The sequence below is a fragment of the Lolium rigidum genome, chromosome 6 (genome assembly GCF_022539505.1).
Source record: "Lolium rigidum isolate FL_2022 chromosome 6, APGP_CSIRO_Lrig_0.1, whole genome shotgun sequence".
Lineage (NCBI taxonomy): Eukaryota > Viridiplantae > Streptophyta > Magnoliopsida > Poales > Poaceae > Lolium > Lolium rigidum.
The window spans coordinates 37,048,493-37,064,708 of record NC_061513.1 but is presented as its reverse complement, the minus strand read 5'-3'; the positions used below and the strand labels follow the sequence as shown (position 1 = coordinate 37,064,708).

At 49.7% G+C, this 16,216-nt stretch overlaps 3 protein-coding genes across 3 annotated transcripts; 1 reads left to right on the top strand and 2 right to left on the bottom strand.

Annotated features, from left to right (window-relative positions):
• Positions 1-763: 763 nt before the first annotated feature.
• On the top strand, positions 764-1,954 carry LOC124662465. Its single transcript, XM_047200300.1, has one exon. It carries the CDS (start codon positions 764-766, stop codon positions 1,952-1,954), a length of 1,191 nt encoding a protein of 396 aa, XP_047056256.1.
• Positions 1,955-2,883: 929 nt separating this feature from the next.
• On the bottom strand, positions 2,884-5,801 carry LOC124662464 (WAT1-related protein At5g64700-like). Its single transcript, XM_047200299.1, has 7 exons — positions 5,563-5,801; positions 4,846-4,908; positions 4,137-4,253; positions 3,793-4,039; positions 3,418-3,576; positions 3,176-3,327; positions 2,884-3,064 (listed from the first exon to the last, which is right to left on the bottom strand). The coding sequence occupies exons 1-7, from the start codon at positions 5,799-5,801 to the stop codon at positions 2,884-2,886; spliced, it is 1,158 nt and encodes a 385-aa protein (XP_047056255.1).
• Positions 5,802-12,953: 7,152 nt separating this feature from the next.
• Positions 12,954-15,728, bottom strand: LOC124659682 (disease resistance protein RPM1-like). The gene has a single exon (XM_047197508.1). It carries the CDS (start codon positions 15,726-15,728, stop codon positions 12,954-12,956), a length of 2,775 nt encoding a protein of 924 aa, XP_047053464.1.
• Positions 15,729-16,216: the final 488 nt, after the last annotated feature.

Sequence of the window (16,216 nt, the reverse complement as noted above, 5' to 3'; positions counted from 1 at the left end):
GAGGCACGACTGGTAGAAGGGGCATCATGTCAGATCCGGTGAGCAACTGAAACAGGCGCCACCGCCCCACCACGGCAAAACGCTGCCTCGGCGTTGCGCCCCGCGGAAGGCCTCCACCACCCGAGCTAGCTCGGCTAGGAATCCCTTCTCTGCCGCCCGACCTAGGCCGCAACGCCACACTACCGTTGTGGTGGGGCATCACCGCGCGTTGGAGCTCGAGGGCTCGGAGGCGGGGAGGAGGGTGATGGGAACGGGGGCACGAGGGGCCTGTGAGCTCGAGGGCGCGCGGGGCGGTGAGCTTGAGGGCTCTATTCCAAATTAATTAACTCATGTTTAATTACATACGTATTTATCTATATACTAAAACACGTCTAGATACATATGATTTATTAATAATACTATTAAAAATATTGATCAAATTAAAAATGTTTGGTTGATGCAGAAGCTAGCGGACGGATGGACTATGCGTTATGTCCACGGGGACGCGACTGGGTAACAAATTGACGCTAGCGGTCCACTTCTTGTCCTCGATCCGTTTCCCCCCTTTCTTCCGAAATCCCTAGGCCGCCGCCGCCGCCATCCGCTTTACCCCATCTACTGCCCATCTGGCTGTGTTCATCTGTAGATCTGGTACTGAATCCTCTTCTATGTCGGTTGTGTATTTCTCAGATTCCATTCACGCGACTCGCTTGCTGAAAAGTTAAATCTTTTTTCACAGTGAGGATTAGAGCATTGGGGTTTTGCAGCTAGGAGAGGCGCGTTCATGGCGCGAGAACTGGAGCCTGCGGCAATAGCGGCTGGGGCCGGCGAAGCTCCAGTACCTCCGGCCGAGGCGCCCGCAGCAGGCTGGTCCTCGCTCCCGTCCGACCTCGTCCGCCGCGTCGCCGACTGCTTCCTCGCCACCAACGACGTCGACTGGTACATGGATCTCCGTGCCGTCTGCCACAGCTGGCGCTCAGCCACCGACGACCCCAAGAAGAATCCCATCGACGGCCGCTTCCACCCGCGTGAGTGGATCGTCCTCGACGGCGACGTGGTCTCCCAGAGCGATGACATGCGAGTCTTTGTGAACATCGGCACCGGCCGCTTCCTCCGCAAGAAGCTGCCGCGGCTCCGCCGCTACTACGTCGTCGCCATTACTTTCGGCGGCTTCTTCGTCCTCGCCGACAGGAGCCCGCCTCACGCCGCTCGCGTCCTCAATCCTTTCACCGGCGAACTGGTCCGTTACGCGGCACCTATGCCCCGGGACGCGGGGGTTGCTGTTTTCTTCTTCTCCGGCGGCATTCCGCACAACCTCACATTGCTCTGTGACTCATCTCGCAAGTACTACACGGCAGTTCCTGACAGCAAACGTTTCGACGCCCAAAGACTGGACGAATTCATTTACAACTACATGAGGAAGGCAGTGGTGGGCGGTGTCTACGCCAATGGCGGTGGGTGGGGGTCGGTGGCGTGTAGTACCATGTTAGACAATCTGTGTGAATTGACGGAGATGCTTCAGGTTGAGTTTGTCAAGTTCTTCTCGGGCGATCCATTTAGACACACCAGCGACGTCCGGTGTTTCTTGGTGGACTTTGGTGGACAAGCCATGTTCCTCACCAAGGCGCCGGGACGTGTTGGGGTTCTTGGGATCGAACCGGAGAACCAAAAGCTCGTACCCATGGAGACCATCGGCAAGTATGCCATCTTCATCGGCCATCACAGGTGCATGGTTGTTGATGCTGGCAAGTTCCCGTCCGTGGAGGCAAACTGTGTCTACTACACTCTACAGATTGGTCGATTCGCTGGCATCGTGAAGCACAACATCAGTGACGGGACAGACGAGAGGGTCTCTGGTTCCCTTGATTTCGTCGAGCAGAACAAGGAGTTTGTCCTTGATACTGCCCGTCCTTTCACGATCATCCAGGTTCTCTGCAGCTATACCCTCAACCTCAGGGGTTCTGAACTGGCCTGACAAGGGACGGCATAAGGCGTCGCCAAATCTTCTTCTGTCTTCGTGGTAGTGATTTCGGTGACCGACAATGCTATGCTTTTGTTTCGTTTTCACTTGTTCCGGCCAAGAAACAGGATGGCTAAGGAGTCTAGGTTAGATGGCCTGTGGTGGAACCACTGTAAGCTCTCTTAATTACGGCATGCTATGAAACTAATGCTAGATCTATTCTGCTTGATACTATCATTTGTCTGTGTGACCACTTATTCTTCTCTTGCATTACTTCTTAGCAATGCTATCTATCTAGTGGTTAATTTCTGGCAGCAATAGAAGTTGGATAAAATTTTGCCTACTTCTGAATTTACCTCATGCAATTGAATCTTAAAACATATGTCGTAGTTGTTCTCTGCGGGCTTTACTAATTCCGCAATCTGTATGCTATTGCTAGGGAAGAAACATGTTTTACTAGATTTGCTTACTGTTGGTCTGTGGAATTGCTGTCCGTTGCTGCCTGAGAGGGGAGGCGTTTTACTTTCACATATATACCATGTCCTCCTCTCAAGTTACCAGGTCTTGATTGAAACAAGCATTAAAAAATGTAGTGTTGATCACAAGAGCATGAACTGATCACTAAATTGGAGACTAGACTCAACAAATCAAGAAGTCAAACTTCTCTCTGTAATGCAGCAGCAGAAAGAGAAAATTTGTTTGAAACCTTGGAACATAGACCAGTGGGTGAGCCATGTGACAGCGGGTACATGCACAACTCCTAGCTTTTGTTCGTTGTACCCCTATAAATTCTTCATCTCAGGTACATCAAATCTCTGATTACAGCACACAGTAGCAGTTTTTAGCTTGCTGGAACGGATCACCGGGGAAACTATGTATAGAAGGCCACTGCACCTTTACACCTTTGTCGCGACTGTTAGTCTTCGTGAACACACCTGCACTCCTTATGGTAACTCATTGCTGCCACGGCGCTGCTCCAGTTCTTGTGAACCATGCTCGCCACAGTCTCGAGCTTCCTCCTTCCCACTGGCGTTCTTCGCTGCTGCCATAGCTTCCTGAAGCTCCTTTCCCTTCCCCCACAGAAACGCGTATAGCCCCAAGATGACTAGCAGTGTTCCCAAAATGCTGCAGACAACCATGGTATGTGCAATTGAGATTTGCCGTATTTGCTACAGTGCACAAGTGCGGATATCTGAAGAAATTGATCATGTTTAGTTTGTTGCTCGAGAAACGCACCTTCCTAAGAAGATGCTGGTGCCGAGCAGTGCCGAGTCCATGATCACAGTTGCTACCATGGCTAGAGAGTTGAACATGGAGGGGTAAATTGGCCCACGACGCTTCACCGCCCAAGACATTAGGATGAACGCAACACCGGTGTTGAATATTCCCTTAGGAAGTGAAATGAAAAGCAAAGCATTAATAAAGTTCCATGTTTCGTCAGTGTGAAATGACAAACCTGAATCCACCGTCAGTCTTACCGAGTAGACTACAGTGAAGAGCTGCAGGTCCCACTTAAGCCTCCATGCTGATGTGTCGTGGTCGATCAAGATGCCGATAACGAAAGCTTGCAGGCTCCCGGACAGACACGTCAGCGTCGTCGCCCAGTACCTAGATGGGAAAACCTTAGCTAGCCTAACCTGTAGATGCAATTGCAGAAATAGTTACATACTAGAATTAGTCAGGAAGGATATTACAAATACATGCAGTAGCATTATAACATAAAAGCCATAACAATCAAGAAGGCAATGAATCTTTTTCTTTTCAGTTGGGACATTGTAACACTCATTCTGAAGCACCTATAAATGTGGAAGTCAAGATTTATCCAGATTCCAGGGCCAGTATCAGTATGGCACCTGTATGATGAACCAGAAGGCGTATCCGAGGCAGCTAGCGCACAGGAATAGTGTGCCTGCGACCATATTGTGGTGAACTGCTGGAGTTGCTGCTGCATGAGTATGGGGCCTCAGCAGGTGGGTAGGCCAAGGATGGCGCAGCATCTTGCCTTTGTAGAGGGTGACCACCATTGTTCCCCCGACGCACGCCAAGATGCCCAGGAGCTTCATCTTGCCAGGCCAGCTTGTGAATGCCAGCTTCTCTGCCCTGAATTCAGAACCAGAGATGCATGTCATGGGGAGGTTGTTAACAATGTTAAACATAGTGCCATGATTTTTTCATGTCAGATTGCGCAAGCAAGTACCTGAGTGCGATGGCGACGAGGGAGGTGACGATGGGGATGAGGTTGAGAAAGATGACGGAGTAGGTGGCGTTGGTGCCGCGCAGGCCATAGTAGTAAAGCCCCATCGCCAGGATAACCCTATACACATATGTCAGGAAAACAAAAGTCAAGAATCCACTTCAAGACATGACAAAACACTAGAGCTACATTTGTTTGTCTCTTGCTTATCTGTGACTAGTCATCAGCCTAATGCCTGCCGAAGCAAATATGGCATGGATAGAATTGCCATTGGCCAAATTTATCTGCCCAAATTTACATTTATCTTACAAAGATTAGAGGTGTGACTGAATGGAAGATAATTGGAAAACAAAATTCAAGAGTCGACTTGAATTCATTGACAAAACAAGATTCGAATCCAAAAATTATCATGCTAAGTGTGTTTTGTCCTATGCTTTGCGAGTGGCTGTCGTCATCTGTGTTCATCGTCAGCAGCGTGGCAAATCATATATACTACCTCTGTCCATTTTTAGATGTCAAAAATTTATCTAAATTCGAATGTATCTACACATTTTTTAAGCATAGATACATCCAAATTTAGACGAACCACTGGACATTTATTAACGGACGGAGGGAGTAGCATGGATAGCATTGCCATTTGCAAATGTCTGCTCAACATTGCATTGATCTTACACAGAGTAGCGGAGTGAGCAGATGGAAGATAAGTGCTAACCCGAAAGTGGCGTTTATGGTAATCCAGCCACACTCGATGAGGTTGGGGACTTTCTTTGCTTTCCTGTGTGAGATAAAGATGATGCAATGATAAATTAGCAACGTCAGATAAGGCATGTAATTAACCCTTTCAAATTTGGACGGGGAGTAATTAATGTGCGAGGTTTGTCATGCCAATGCAGAGTAGTTGTACATGATCTATTTTGGTAACACCACTGTCGACAAGCAAGTACTAGAAATACTAATTGAAAATTGCCATCTTGAAAGTACTAAAGCGTCAAGCATTTGCTAACCAGCACATCTTGGTACATTCAACTGTATGAATCTGGGTTTTGTTTGCTGATGCATGATGCATGCAAGCTAGGAAGTATTTGCAATTAATCCAAAATCTACTTGGACGAACCGAAGTATTAACTTGAAAACTTTCTTATTTTATTATTACTTCTCCTTTTTCTTCCCAAAACATGGGCCACAGTCCCACGGTCGCAAACCTAATTGTGTGGATATCAGAAAAAGAACTAATCTACCCTCGATTGAATCTCTCCGTCCTGCTACTATCGTGTCTTAATTTTTCATGCACTGGACATCTGAAATTACCAGACTGCTCGATCGAAGAAGAAGAGGAGAAGACATGTTGATGGCTTCTGTAGATTTGAGGGTGCCACTTACCTCCAAGAACTGATCGCGTGCACAAATGTACTTATGTATATGCACAAACCTCTCGAAGAAGAAGGCGAGCGGCGCGACGGCGGCGGCGCCGATGAGGTTCCGGTAGGCGAGCAGGACGAAGGGCTGCATGCCGGTGTTGAGCGCAAGCTTGGACAGGAGCACCAGCACGATGGAGAAGAGCTGCACCAGCACCATGCTTGCCGGCAGCATCACGCTCTCCGCCGGGAAAACGGCCTTGCAGCCACCGCCGCCACCACCACTGACCTTCGCACCTCCCTCATCGGCCATGTCTTCGTCCCCGGCGGGTCCTCTCCTGTCCCTCTCTCTCCTATGTCCGGCGGAACGAGAGTGACGACCACAGGCCAAGCCGTGGAGTATTTATTACGGGTGAGCTGGGGGTGGGAAGTGGGAACACATGAATGTTAGAGCATCCCCACTCGTTTGGGCTCCCCACGTCCAAATCCGGCGAAATTTAGCGCCGGATGGATGTAGTTTTTGGCCCGGGGAGGCCCATTTTTCCAGCCGCGAGCCCATGGACGCGCACCCACCGCGTGCATAGCGACGGCGCAGTCACCGGGAAGGGCAATCGTCGGAGTTCCCTCGACGCATTGAACCGTCGCGAAGTGGACTCGGAGAGCCGAAACGACTCGTCGGGAACGGTCGAAGTGGCCTCGATGCGAGAACCGCCGTAATGGAGCACGAACTCCGCGGAAGAGCAACCGCCGCTCTCTTTCGTCGAGAGACCTACATATACGGTTTTCGACGGGCGACGCCATTCATCCGTTCTCTCGTCACCATCCTCCGTCAACCATGAGCGATATCTCTTGGCCATCGGACACCGACAGCGAGGGAAGCCGCCTGGATGGCGCCATTGGTGGGATCCAGCTGCATCGTCCGGTCAGCGACGATTCCCCCCGCCGGCCGGCGAGGACGAGTGGGACGACGAGGAGGAGGACGAAGAGGCCGTGGAGCAGGCCGAGGAGCGAGGCCGAGGAAGAGGCCGAGGAAGAGGAGGAGGAGCAGGAGCAGGAGGAGGAGCAGGAGGAGGAGGACGAAGAGGCTGATGAGGACGACGACGAGGAGGACTCAACTTTCTCCGACTCGGAGGACTCAACTTCCTCCGACGAGGAGGTGACGAGCCGGAAGCGTCGCCGCGACGACGATGAGGCGGGGCCTTCTAAGAAGAAGAAGAAGTAGTTTAGTTTTAAAGTTTTTATATGTAATTTTTATGTTTATTCGAATTATATTCGAAATATATATATAATCTATCTATGTTGCACCACTTGAGAGTTCAAAGCTTTCGTTCGACGAGGGTATTGCCGTAGATCGGGAAGACGAGGGTTTTGCCGTAGATCGGGAAGACGAGGGTTTTGCCGTAGATCGGGAAGACGAGGGTTTTGCCGTAGATCGGAGGCCATTGTCGCCGACAAGTTGGGGCCACGCGCGCTTTCGTTTCGTCCGGAGTCCCCGAGCGCTCCCCGGGGGGCCGGGGATGGTGTGGGATCGCCGGATGGATTTAGGCCCAAATCCGGACGAAAACGAGGAACCGGGGGCGCGACTGGGCCGAATTACGCCATCCGGATGGAAAAAACGCTCGCCGGGGGCCTCGTCGGGGGGACGAGTGGAGATGCTCTTACTTATGCATCGCTCTCCTCGTAGCCCAACAAATGTTGTTCGTGTTTGTTTGGATGCCCTCCACGTCAGCCCATCTACGAACAGTGTGCCACATGTGCCGAATCCAGCTCATACTATCTATCTGGTGCCCTCATTTGAGAACGTAATTTGTTTCCTTGCATTTTAATTACAATATATACACTAGCAGTACTCCTTGTTTGTTGCATCTTGAAAAATTAATTTTGTTTCCTACTCCGTAGCATTTTACCAACTACCGGTAGTATGATTTGTGCACTATACTCGAATATCTTTTGTTTTTACCGCTCTGCAGAATTATACCTTTCTATAGTTAACAGTCCATAAAAAAGCGGTACTATATTATTAAAAAAAGGATATAATCTATTATGCAGTACTATATTATTATTGTTCACTACTGGATTTTTTTGTTAATTGCAGTTTTAAATATTAATTATGTTTCCTAGCATTTTTTTTACTTAATATTATTTTAGAGGGAATGCTTGAAATGAGCCTGGCTTTGAATTACCGAAGACATCAACCGGCTAGAAGTTACACCAGGATTTACAACACACAAGTATAACCTCGTAAACCGAAAACCCAACAACAAAAGACAACACATAAACATCAACAAGCGCCAGGTTGAGGGAGTCTTGTCTTCTGTGGCACCGGAGAGAGCACGTCGTAGTCCACGCCAACAAACCTCTTACGCACCAAAACATTAGCCCAAGAGGGACTCGACGAAGGGCCAGCAAGGGGGGGGGGGGGGGGCTTGCGACGACGCCTCCAAGAAGGTGCATGGCGCGCGAATGCGTCATCATCGTCGGCAGAGACCGAGGTCCTGCAAAGATTTCACCTAGACCCCGAATCACCACCCCCCGAGCTCGGGCTAGGTCCAGACCAGAAACACAACATCTTCCACTGACATTGGGATAGGCACACCGGCGAAACTACGACCAAACGTCGACCTAGCAGAGCCTCCCAAGGCACTAGGTGGACCATCAGCTACCGAAGAAGGCCGTGTAAAAGTAGCCAGGCAGACGATGTGAGAGGGCTCGGACATCAGCCAGAGAAGCTTGCCCGAAGAGGGGGCACCAAGGGGAGCGAATGAGTTGGAGGGACGGAAGGGATCATCTTCGGGATGCCTTCAACAAGGTAACGACGCCCAAAAAGTGACGCCGTCACCAGCAATGTCAAGGCCATGCGTAGTTTTTTTTGCCTAGATCCCACCGAGTCAAAAACTTGGACGCCATCACAAGGACGCAGAGCGGACAGAATAGAACTCGCTACCGCACCTCCAAGCCAAGTCACACAATGATCTAGCCCCAACTACTACTGGTAGTATCTTTTGTTTTATTTGCTCCACTGTGGGATGACTTAGCATCCCTCCTGCCTTGGTAGCCGGCACAACCCTGTAAGTTGAGTGCAGTTTCGTAGTTGTCTCACAAATATCGTGTTTTAGGCACTTCCTTCTTTGTTGTTCGGGCTTCAGAAAGTTTCTTGGTCTAGATCATTTCTAACGGTAATTCTCAAACTATTCTCTTAAAATACAATTTGCGGACTTTCCTGTTTTCCAGATCTCACATTTTTCCTTCTACCACATCCATAGCCTTTGTCTTTTCACAAATACACTCTCACATTCCTCGTCATCAGATTTTCTTTCCTTTTTCCTCCTCGGCGGATGCTCGGGACAAGCCTCTGCCTCCGCACTTTGCATGCTGGTTGCGGAGGTTAGAGGTGAGTGTGGGAGATAGGTGGCGACCACAATTCACCATGAATTGTAATTTTGTGCAACGTTGGATATTTATTTTGCTATGGAGCATAATGCATGTCCATTTTTCTAGACTTCGAGCATTTCTAACAGTACCTCTCAAATTGTATTCTTGAAAGACTATTTAAGGCCCCTCAAACTCTTCAATTCTCATTTTTTGCTCTCTAACACGTGGGTCCACCATAAGTTTTTCCCCTTTTCTCTCTCTCTCTCCCTCTCCCCTATAGGGCATGGGTGCTCAAGGGGAGCCCATGGCCTCTGCACTTCACCAGCTGGTGGCAGAGTGAGAGGTGTACATGGAACTATCAGTGTGGCGTGAGAGGGTGCATGCGTGGCCGGACTACACTGTTCCGGCCGCCAAGCTCGTAGGTGACCAGAAGGGGCGACAATACGTCACGGAAGAGGTCAGACGAGCGGCGTCGACCTAGGGTTTGTGCAGAGGGGCGGGAGATGACGGACGACGATGTGGGAGATGCAGGGATGGGTGAGGGTGGATGATTGTAGCACGGTAAGAGGCACAAGCTGAAAAGAAGATAGCGAGGTCGGGTCAAATATGGGTTATAGTAAGGAGTCCATGCTTCAAGAGCTCATCACCGACTCCCCCTACGCCTCCGTCCAAGTTCTTCCATTCGGCTCGCTCGAAGCCTTCGACGACGCGTCCATGATGCGCTTGGGGATTACTGAAGGGAATATGCCCTAGGGGGCTAATCACATGTCCTACTCGCCGACAGAAGAAGGACCAAGATGGGGTCCAGTCGCCGGACGACTGGGCCGATACCCCCGGCGACTAGGCCCAAGTGCCAACGACTGGGCCAAAAACCCTGGCGACTGACATGTGAAGTTGGCGGATGAAGTCTTGGCGGTGAAGTAAGGCCCTCCGGCCTTTTAGCTACCAGATACGGGTGGTCTTATCCGCTGTAAACCCTAGACCGGGGTGCATATATAAATCCCCGGGCTAAACCCTAGAGATAGTCCGATCCCCCATTCTCCAAAACCCCTGCTCCCAGTTGCCATGCCGACTGGCTGAGCACCCTCATTGTAATCAATCTCAAGCAATACAAATCTAGCAGGACATAGGCCTTTTACTCCTCCGGAGAGGCTGGACCTGGGTAAAACCCTTATCTTGTGCACCTCGTTCCGTAGATGACTACGCTTCCCTTGCCCCGCAACCCCGATGCAAAATTTGAGGGGCCAAAAAAATTGAAGGGGGCTCCTTTTCGGTGGAAACCCTGAAAAATAAATCTGTGGGTTGGAGTAGGGGCTCTCCTGGAGATGGTCTTGGTGCTTATGGTGGACGGTCCAGATCTGTCACATAAGCACAATAGAAGGCCAAAACAAATCTGTTGTCAGCAGCTCAAGAAAGACAAGCGTCCACCCCTCTTGGTCAAGCGGTGCCCACCCCACCACCACTAGCCTTCACTTCCAAGGACATCTGATTTTGGGAGGACAGGCAGCTTTCTACTCCTCTGTTTCAAAAATGTAAAATGTTTAAGAATTAGTTAAAAGTTAAAATCTTACTAATTTTGACTAAATATTTTGGAAAATATATATACACGGTATTGAATGGATACATTAAGAAAATATATTTTATGTTAAATCTATTGATACTGATTTAGTATTGTAATTATTTATATTTTTATATAAAACTTGGGTAAACTTAGAAAACGTTGACTTTTGACTAAATTTTAGACGCCTTACATTTTAGGATGGAGAGAGTATATGCTAGTACATCACGCTGCGGTCTACGAGGTTTGCGATGGACATAAACTTTGGTACGAAAATAAGTTGTACATATGATTATTACCTTGTTAAGAGTAACATCCAAAAGCAAATAGACTGTAAGGGCATCTCCAACCGGGCGACCCAAACGGACGCGCTGGGCCGTCCGTTTTGGGCCGTTTGCGTGGCCGCCCGGACACGCGGACAGCGCCCCGCGTCCGCGTGTCCGTTTGGGTCGCACGCGGCGCCCAACGCGGCGACCCAAGGAGACGCCACGTGGTTCGTCTTCGTTGCGCGGCGCTGCGCCATGGCGAGGCCTCGACGGGACAGCCATGGTGGGCGGTGGAACGCGCGGGAAAGATCCCGCGCGCACCAAGGTTCCCGCGCGCGCGAAACGCCATTGGCGCGCGCTCGCGCCCAAGTTTCCCGCCAGACCGCCGGCTATAAAAGACGGCGGCGGTCTCACCCAGACCGCATCACCGTTCTCTTCCCCTCCACCTTCTCCGGCGCCATGCCGCGCACCCTTCGGTCCACATGGGCCAAGCTCTCCCTCGCCGCCCGGGCCGGGTTCCCGCGGACGGACGAGGAGGAGCGCGCGGACTCGCGGTGGGTCGCCGACGACGAGGCGCTCCGCGTCGCTGCAGGCGGCGGCAAAGAAGGCCGGTGACGCGGAGATGGGGGAAGCGGCCGCGGAGGGCGGCACGAGACCGCGGACGGGCCGGTACGCGGCCGTGGAGGAGGGGCGGACGCCGCGGAGGAGCCCGTCGCCGCGGAGGACCTCGCGGCGGCGAACATCAACGCCGCCATCGAGGAGCGTCTCGCCGACCTCACGCGCGTGACGAAGGAGCACGAGGGCATCCGGCGGGCCGGCCGCCGCCGCCAGGCGACCTCCTCGGCCGGAAGAACGAGCTGCTCGCTATGCGAGCAGCCCGTGACCTCATCCGGATGCCGTCGCCCGAGCGGCGCGCCCGGGAGGATCGCTGCGTCGGCGGAGCGCGGCCGGCAAGAGCGCATGCGCCGGCGGCGGGACAACCACGAGGCCCGGGCCGCCGGCCGCGTCCGCCGGAGGCGCGCACCGCCGTGGAACGCGCCGCCCTGCGGGAGCTTGAGCTATGCGGGAAGCGGATGGTTCCGCCGCAGGAGGCGGAGCGCGAGCGCGCCCGAGCTGCGCGGGCGGAAAGGAGGAGGATGATGCCCTCCGTCCAAGCTGCCGAGGCCCGCGAAGCCGCCCGCGCCGCCGCCGACGCCCGCGCCGCCGCCGACGCGCCACCCAGCCCGTAGGAAGCTGGAGTGGAATCCTCACGCGTACAGGCCGCCCGCGTCGAGTGAAATCCACGGCCCCGACGGCGAGCCGACGAGGAGTCGCCGGCGAGGCCGCCGGCCCCGTACGTATTTAGGATAGAAGTAGTAGCTAAAAAAAATTGTAATGAGTTCTATTTAATGAAAAATATTATTTATGCCTATGACACGCGGGCCAGGGGCGGACAGCGGGCGGACGCGAGCGACCAGCCTTTCGCGTCCGCGGCCACGCAAACCCGGCCAAGATTTGGGCCGGGTTTGCGTCGTTCCGGACGCCGCGGGCATCCGTTTTAGGGATGGGTCCGCGCGCTGGGCCGGGTTTTTGTCCGGCTGGACCCATCCGGACGCGCGGGCGCGGGATGGGTCGCCCGGTTGGAGATGCCCTAAGAGAAGGAAGCCAACGGCTGAAAAAACTGTAAGTTTGGTTCAATCAAATGTGTGACAACACTGCTATTAATGGAGCAAACAGAGAACTGGAAGTTTGTAAAAGTGCAGAGTTCGTGTACGCCATCCAATGCTTGAATGCCTGAGCAGAAAATACAAATCTGAACTAAAAATAGGCCTACTATGAATTATGGGTGCCAAAAAAAAAAGTTTCTGCCAACCCGTGTCAGCTGTCATATAATTTTTCCCCTCGAACTAGTGATGCCACTCCCATAACCAGCACTGAAAGAAAATGAGCCGGCTCTGCACTGCTCGTTCTGGCTGGGTTAGAACCAAGCTATTTTGAAGCACCACCACTACAATGGAAAAGGTTAAAACCTTCACAGATGAAGCATAGAGCAAAACAAGTAATTACACGTACATCAAACCCTTTCGGTCCCTAAATTTAGAAGGAAAACGAAGCTGACCTGAATCACTGAAAATATAGCAAAGGCAAACAGAAGCATGGATACATTGAGACTTTAAAGTGCAGAAAATAAGGCCCTGGTGTGGGTAAAAATAGAAGGTTCCATGTTACATCACATGACTGAAGAAATTATAGAAGAGAAGAAACAATGACAGTCTGGATGGAGATGTATTTACTGAATCCTTTCTGCAGCCAGCTCGCCGTTCCTGACGAAACCCACGTAAACTCTCTGAACATGTGATATGTTCTCCTCTTTCTTCTGTCGAACCCTGTTCACAAGCTCTTCAGCGGTAGAATTCAAAGTCAGCTCTTCAAGAGTGCTCACATGTTCGATGCCACCTGGCAACAACTTCAACTCCGGACAGAGCAGGAGCTTCAAATCAACCAAGCTGGGCATGGCCCCTCTTTCTATCGTCATCTGGCTGAGATGTGGAGCTCCCCAGATTTTCAGTACTCGAAGTTTCCGAAATGACGTTGCCCGGAAGTACATATTATTGCCATCAAATGCATCATAAAGCTGAAGCTTCACCAACTGCTGTAATTCCTCAAGATAACAAAACATATCCTCCTGAAGTTTTGACCAGACCAGCCGTAGAATGGAGAGGCATTTCAGTTTACTAATCGATAAGAAAAATCGAGGTAATGATTCTTTAGCTAATGTCCCCAGCAAGAAAATTTTCTGAAGTAGTGGAGGTGGATTGAGTGCATCAAGTTGCAGAACTTCCTCGTCATCATTTGCTTGGATCCCAAGCCGGGTTAGACGAACCATATTGGTAATAGCTACAAACAACTTATCACAATGGCGACCTTGAACTTTACTGATCCGGAATGATCTCAATAGAACTAGAGCACCAAGGTAATTGACCATTTCAGAACTAGATTCCACGAGCAATAATGTCTGGAGACTTGCCAAAGAACACATACCACCAACAGGTGCTGGTACACCAATAGAAGGAACATATTGCAAACATGGTATCAATGGTTTCACAGTTACAATAAGATGTGTCAACTTACACAGCCTTGTGATTTCTGCTGGTAGGTTGGTAATTTTGCTTTTCCAAGCGTCAAATACAAGCAGATTCTGTAGCCTTCCAATCAACCTTGAGATAGTTGCAATTTTAGTTCGTCTAAGGCCCAGATAGCGCAGATTGAACAAATCAAACACCTCATTTGGCAGACACTCGATTGAACTATCTTGCAGATTCAAGACAGACATTAACTTAACAGAACTTGAGAATGAACGAAGTGAACCAAAACTAAGTGAGTTTTGGAAAACAAGCAAGGAGCGGAGATGTGGCACAGATTCTGCAAGGTGTGCAATATCCCCTCTTTGTATTGATAAGCGGCGAGCTTGCCCAATAAGATGAGTCCTTGAGTAATCAAGGACAATGCAAATGTTCTCTTCGCGTGCCTTAGAAAGGGCTAATACACGAAGGATATCATGCATTTGGAAATCATCAACATACCCTGTTTCATTCCTCTTAACCTCCACTAACAGACATCGATTGATGAGCTCGGTCAAGTAATCTTCTGCAACCTCCTCCAGTGTCTTATGCTCACTCTCTTCAATAAAACCTTCTGCAACCCAGAGCCGTACTAGCCATTTCCTTTGCATCACATGATTCTCAGGGAACATGCAGCAGTAAAGAAAGCAGTTTTTCATGTTGTGTGGCAAGTCTTCCAAACTAACCTTCAATATTATGTTCATATCCAGTATGAAATTGTTTGTAAATTGCATCTCAAGAGTTTTGTACACATTCTCCCACTCCAAAAATGTTGCGCTCTTGAATGACAGGAGGCGCCCAATGCATACAATAGCAATTGGCAAACCATTGCATTTTTCTACAAACTTGTGCGCCCAATCATGCAATTCTGGTGGACAATCACTATTTTCATTCTTCCAAAATGCCTCTTTACAAAACAGATCCCATGCATAGTGATTTTGCAAGGGTTGCAAGTTAATCATTTGGGCTTCGGAAGCAAGCAGTGCAACCTCGTATATCCTTGATGTGAAAATTATCCGACCAAGTTTGCAAGCAGAAAATGCATCTTTGCTGTCAAACCAAACATTCACACTCCAAACATCATCTAAAACAAGAACATACCTTTTGTTCTCTAGGTAACGTCGGATTGTCTCCACTAGACTTCTGTAATCTGTGACATCAACATCCTTTGGAAATTCCTTCTTCCTGTCATTCTTTCGGAACTCTTCAACAATTTGTTTGAGCAAATCATCAGCTTCATAGCTATGAGACACAGTGATCCAAGCACAAGTGTCAAAATCAGTCTTGATGGCGTTGTAGACATGAGCAGCAAGTGTTGTCTTACCAACACCTCCCATGCCCCAAACAGTGATTATCATGTGTTGCTGCTCCTCATCTTTCATCCATTTCATCAGCAAGTTTCTAGTCTCTGCAATCCCCACAAGATCATCTTCCCTTTTAAAATGTACAGATTCTGCAGATCTTCTATTTAAGCTGCCTACTCTTGTTAGTTTTGCATCCCTTTCAACACCCTTCAGGTCATATCTGTGCCTTCTCTCTGCAGCACGCTTGAGGTTGGCTTTGATATCACGCAAACTGTTGGCTAGGCGATACCATGTCTTGATTTGCCTGACCCTCCTAATTGCTTTCAACAGAAACATCGCCTCACGGTCTTCCCCCAACTTGTAGGTGAACTCATCAATAACATCCTCGATGTTAAAAGCGAGACCCCTGATTTGCTTCACAAATGCAACAGTTGTCTCATCCGCATCCTTGAACCGCTCAGCAGTTCGGAAGAAGGCTTGCATGCTCTCCAACTCCTCCTTCATTTTCCTTATTTCACCAAATAGGTCTTGCAGAGCAGATGCTTCATAGGCAATAAACGACTTCCCTATCTGAACAGTTTCATTTGTGAGGGCATCCCTAAGCTTCAGGATTAGCAACCAGATGACACCCTCTAACATGGTTGTGTAGATGGAGCTATACGAAAACTTTTCTTGTAAGGATGGAGTTGCTAGGTAATGAGTATGCTATCAGGATCACAAAACTGAGTATATCTTTGGTTAGTGGACAGCTCCTTGAATTAAAAATGGAAAATGAGCTGTTGGGGGTTTGAGTGGGTAACGACGATTCCACAAAAGTCCTGCATTGCTCAGTAAGCATGCTTCCAAACTAATCATCCAACCATACAGGAAGCTTGATGTAATTATTTAACAGCAGCACCCACTAAGTACCACCCTTGGCCTGTTCTGAAATGGAATCTTTTTATTTTTCCAAGAAGATACCCCCCAAAGCAGTCAGCAGTTTACTTCTAGCTTCTCTTGTTATTGTGGGTGGTTGCTATTTACAACCGCACCATCGCTTTCCAGCTTATGTGGCCTCGAGTATCCAGGAATATACCACTTAAAAAGAACTAGTAAAAGATACATGCTATGGTTGATGATGGGGATTG

Excerpts from the sequence above, each read along its gene's own strand:
- LOC124662464 (XM_047200299.1), bottom strand. The coding sequence starts at position 5,801 with ATGGCCGATGAGGGAGGTGCGAAGGTCAGTGGTGGTGGCGGCGGTGGC. Across the intron at positions 3,328-3,417 it reads TCTTCACTGTAGTCTACTCG|GGAATATTCAACACCGGTGT; the intron begins GTAAGACTGACG and ends TCACTTCCTAAG. Across the intron at positions 3,065-3,175 it reads ACCAGCATCTTCTTAGGAAG|CATTTTGGGAACACTGCTAG; the intron begins GTGCGTTTCTCG and ends GGTTGTCTGCAG.
- LOC124659682 (XM_047197508.1), bottom strand. The coding sequence starts at position 15,728 with ATGTTAGAGGGTGTCATCTGGTTGCTAATCCTGAAGCTTAGGGATGCC.
- LOC124662465 (XM_047200300.1), top strand. The coding sequence starts at position 764 with ATGGCGCGAGAACTGGAGCCTGCGGCAATAGCGGCTGGGGCCGGCGAA.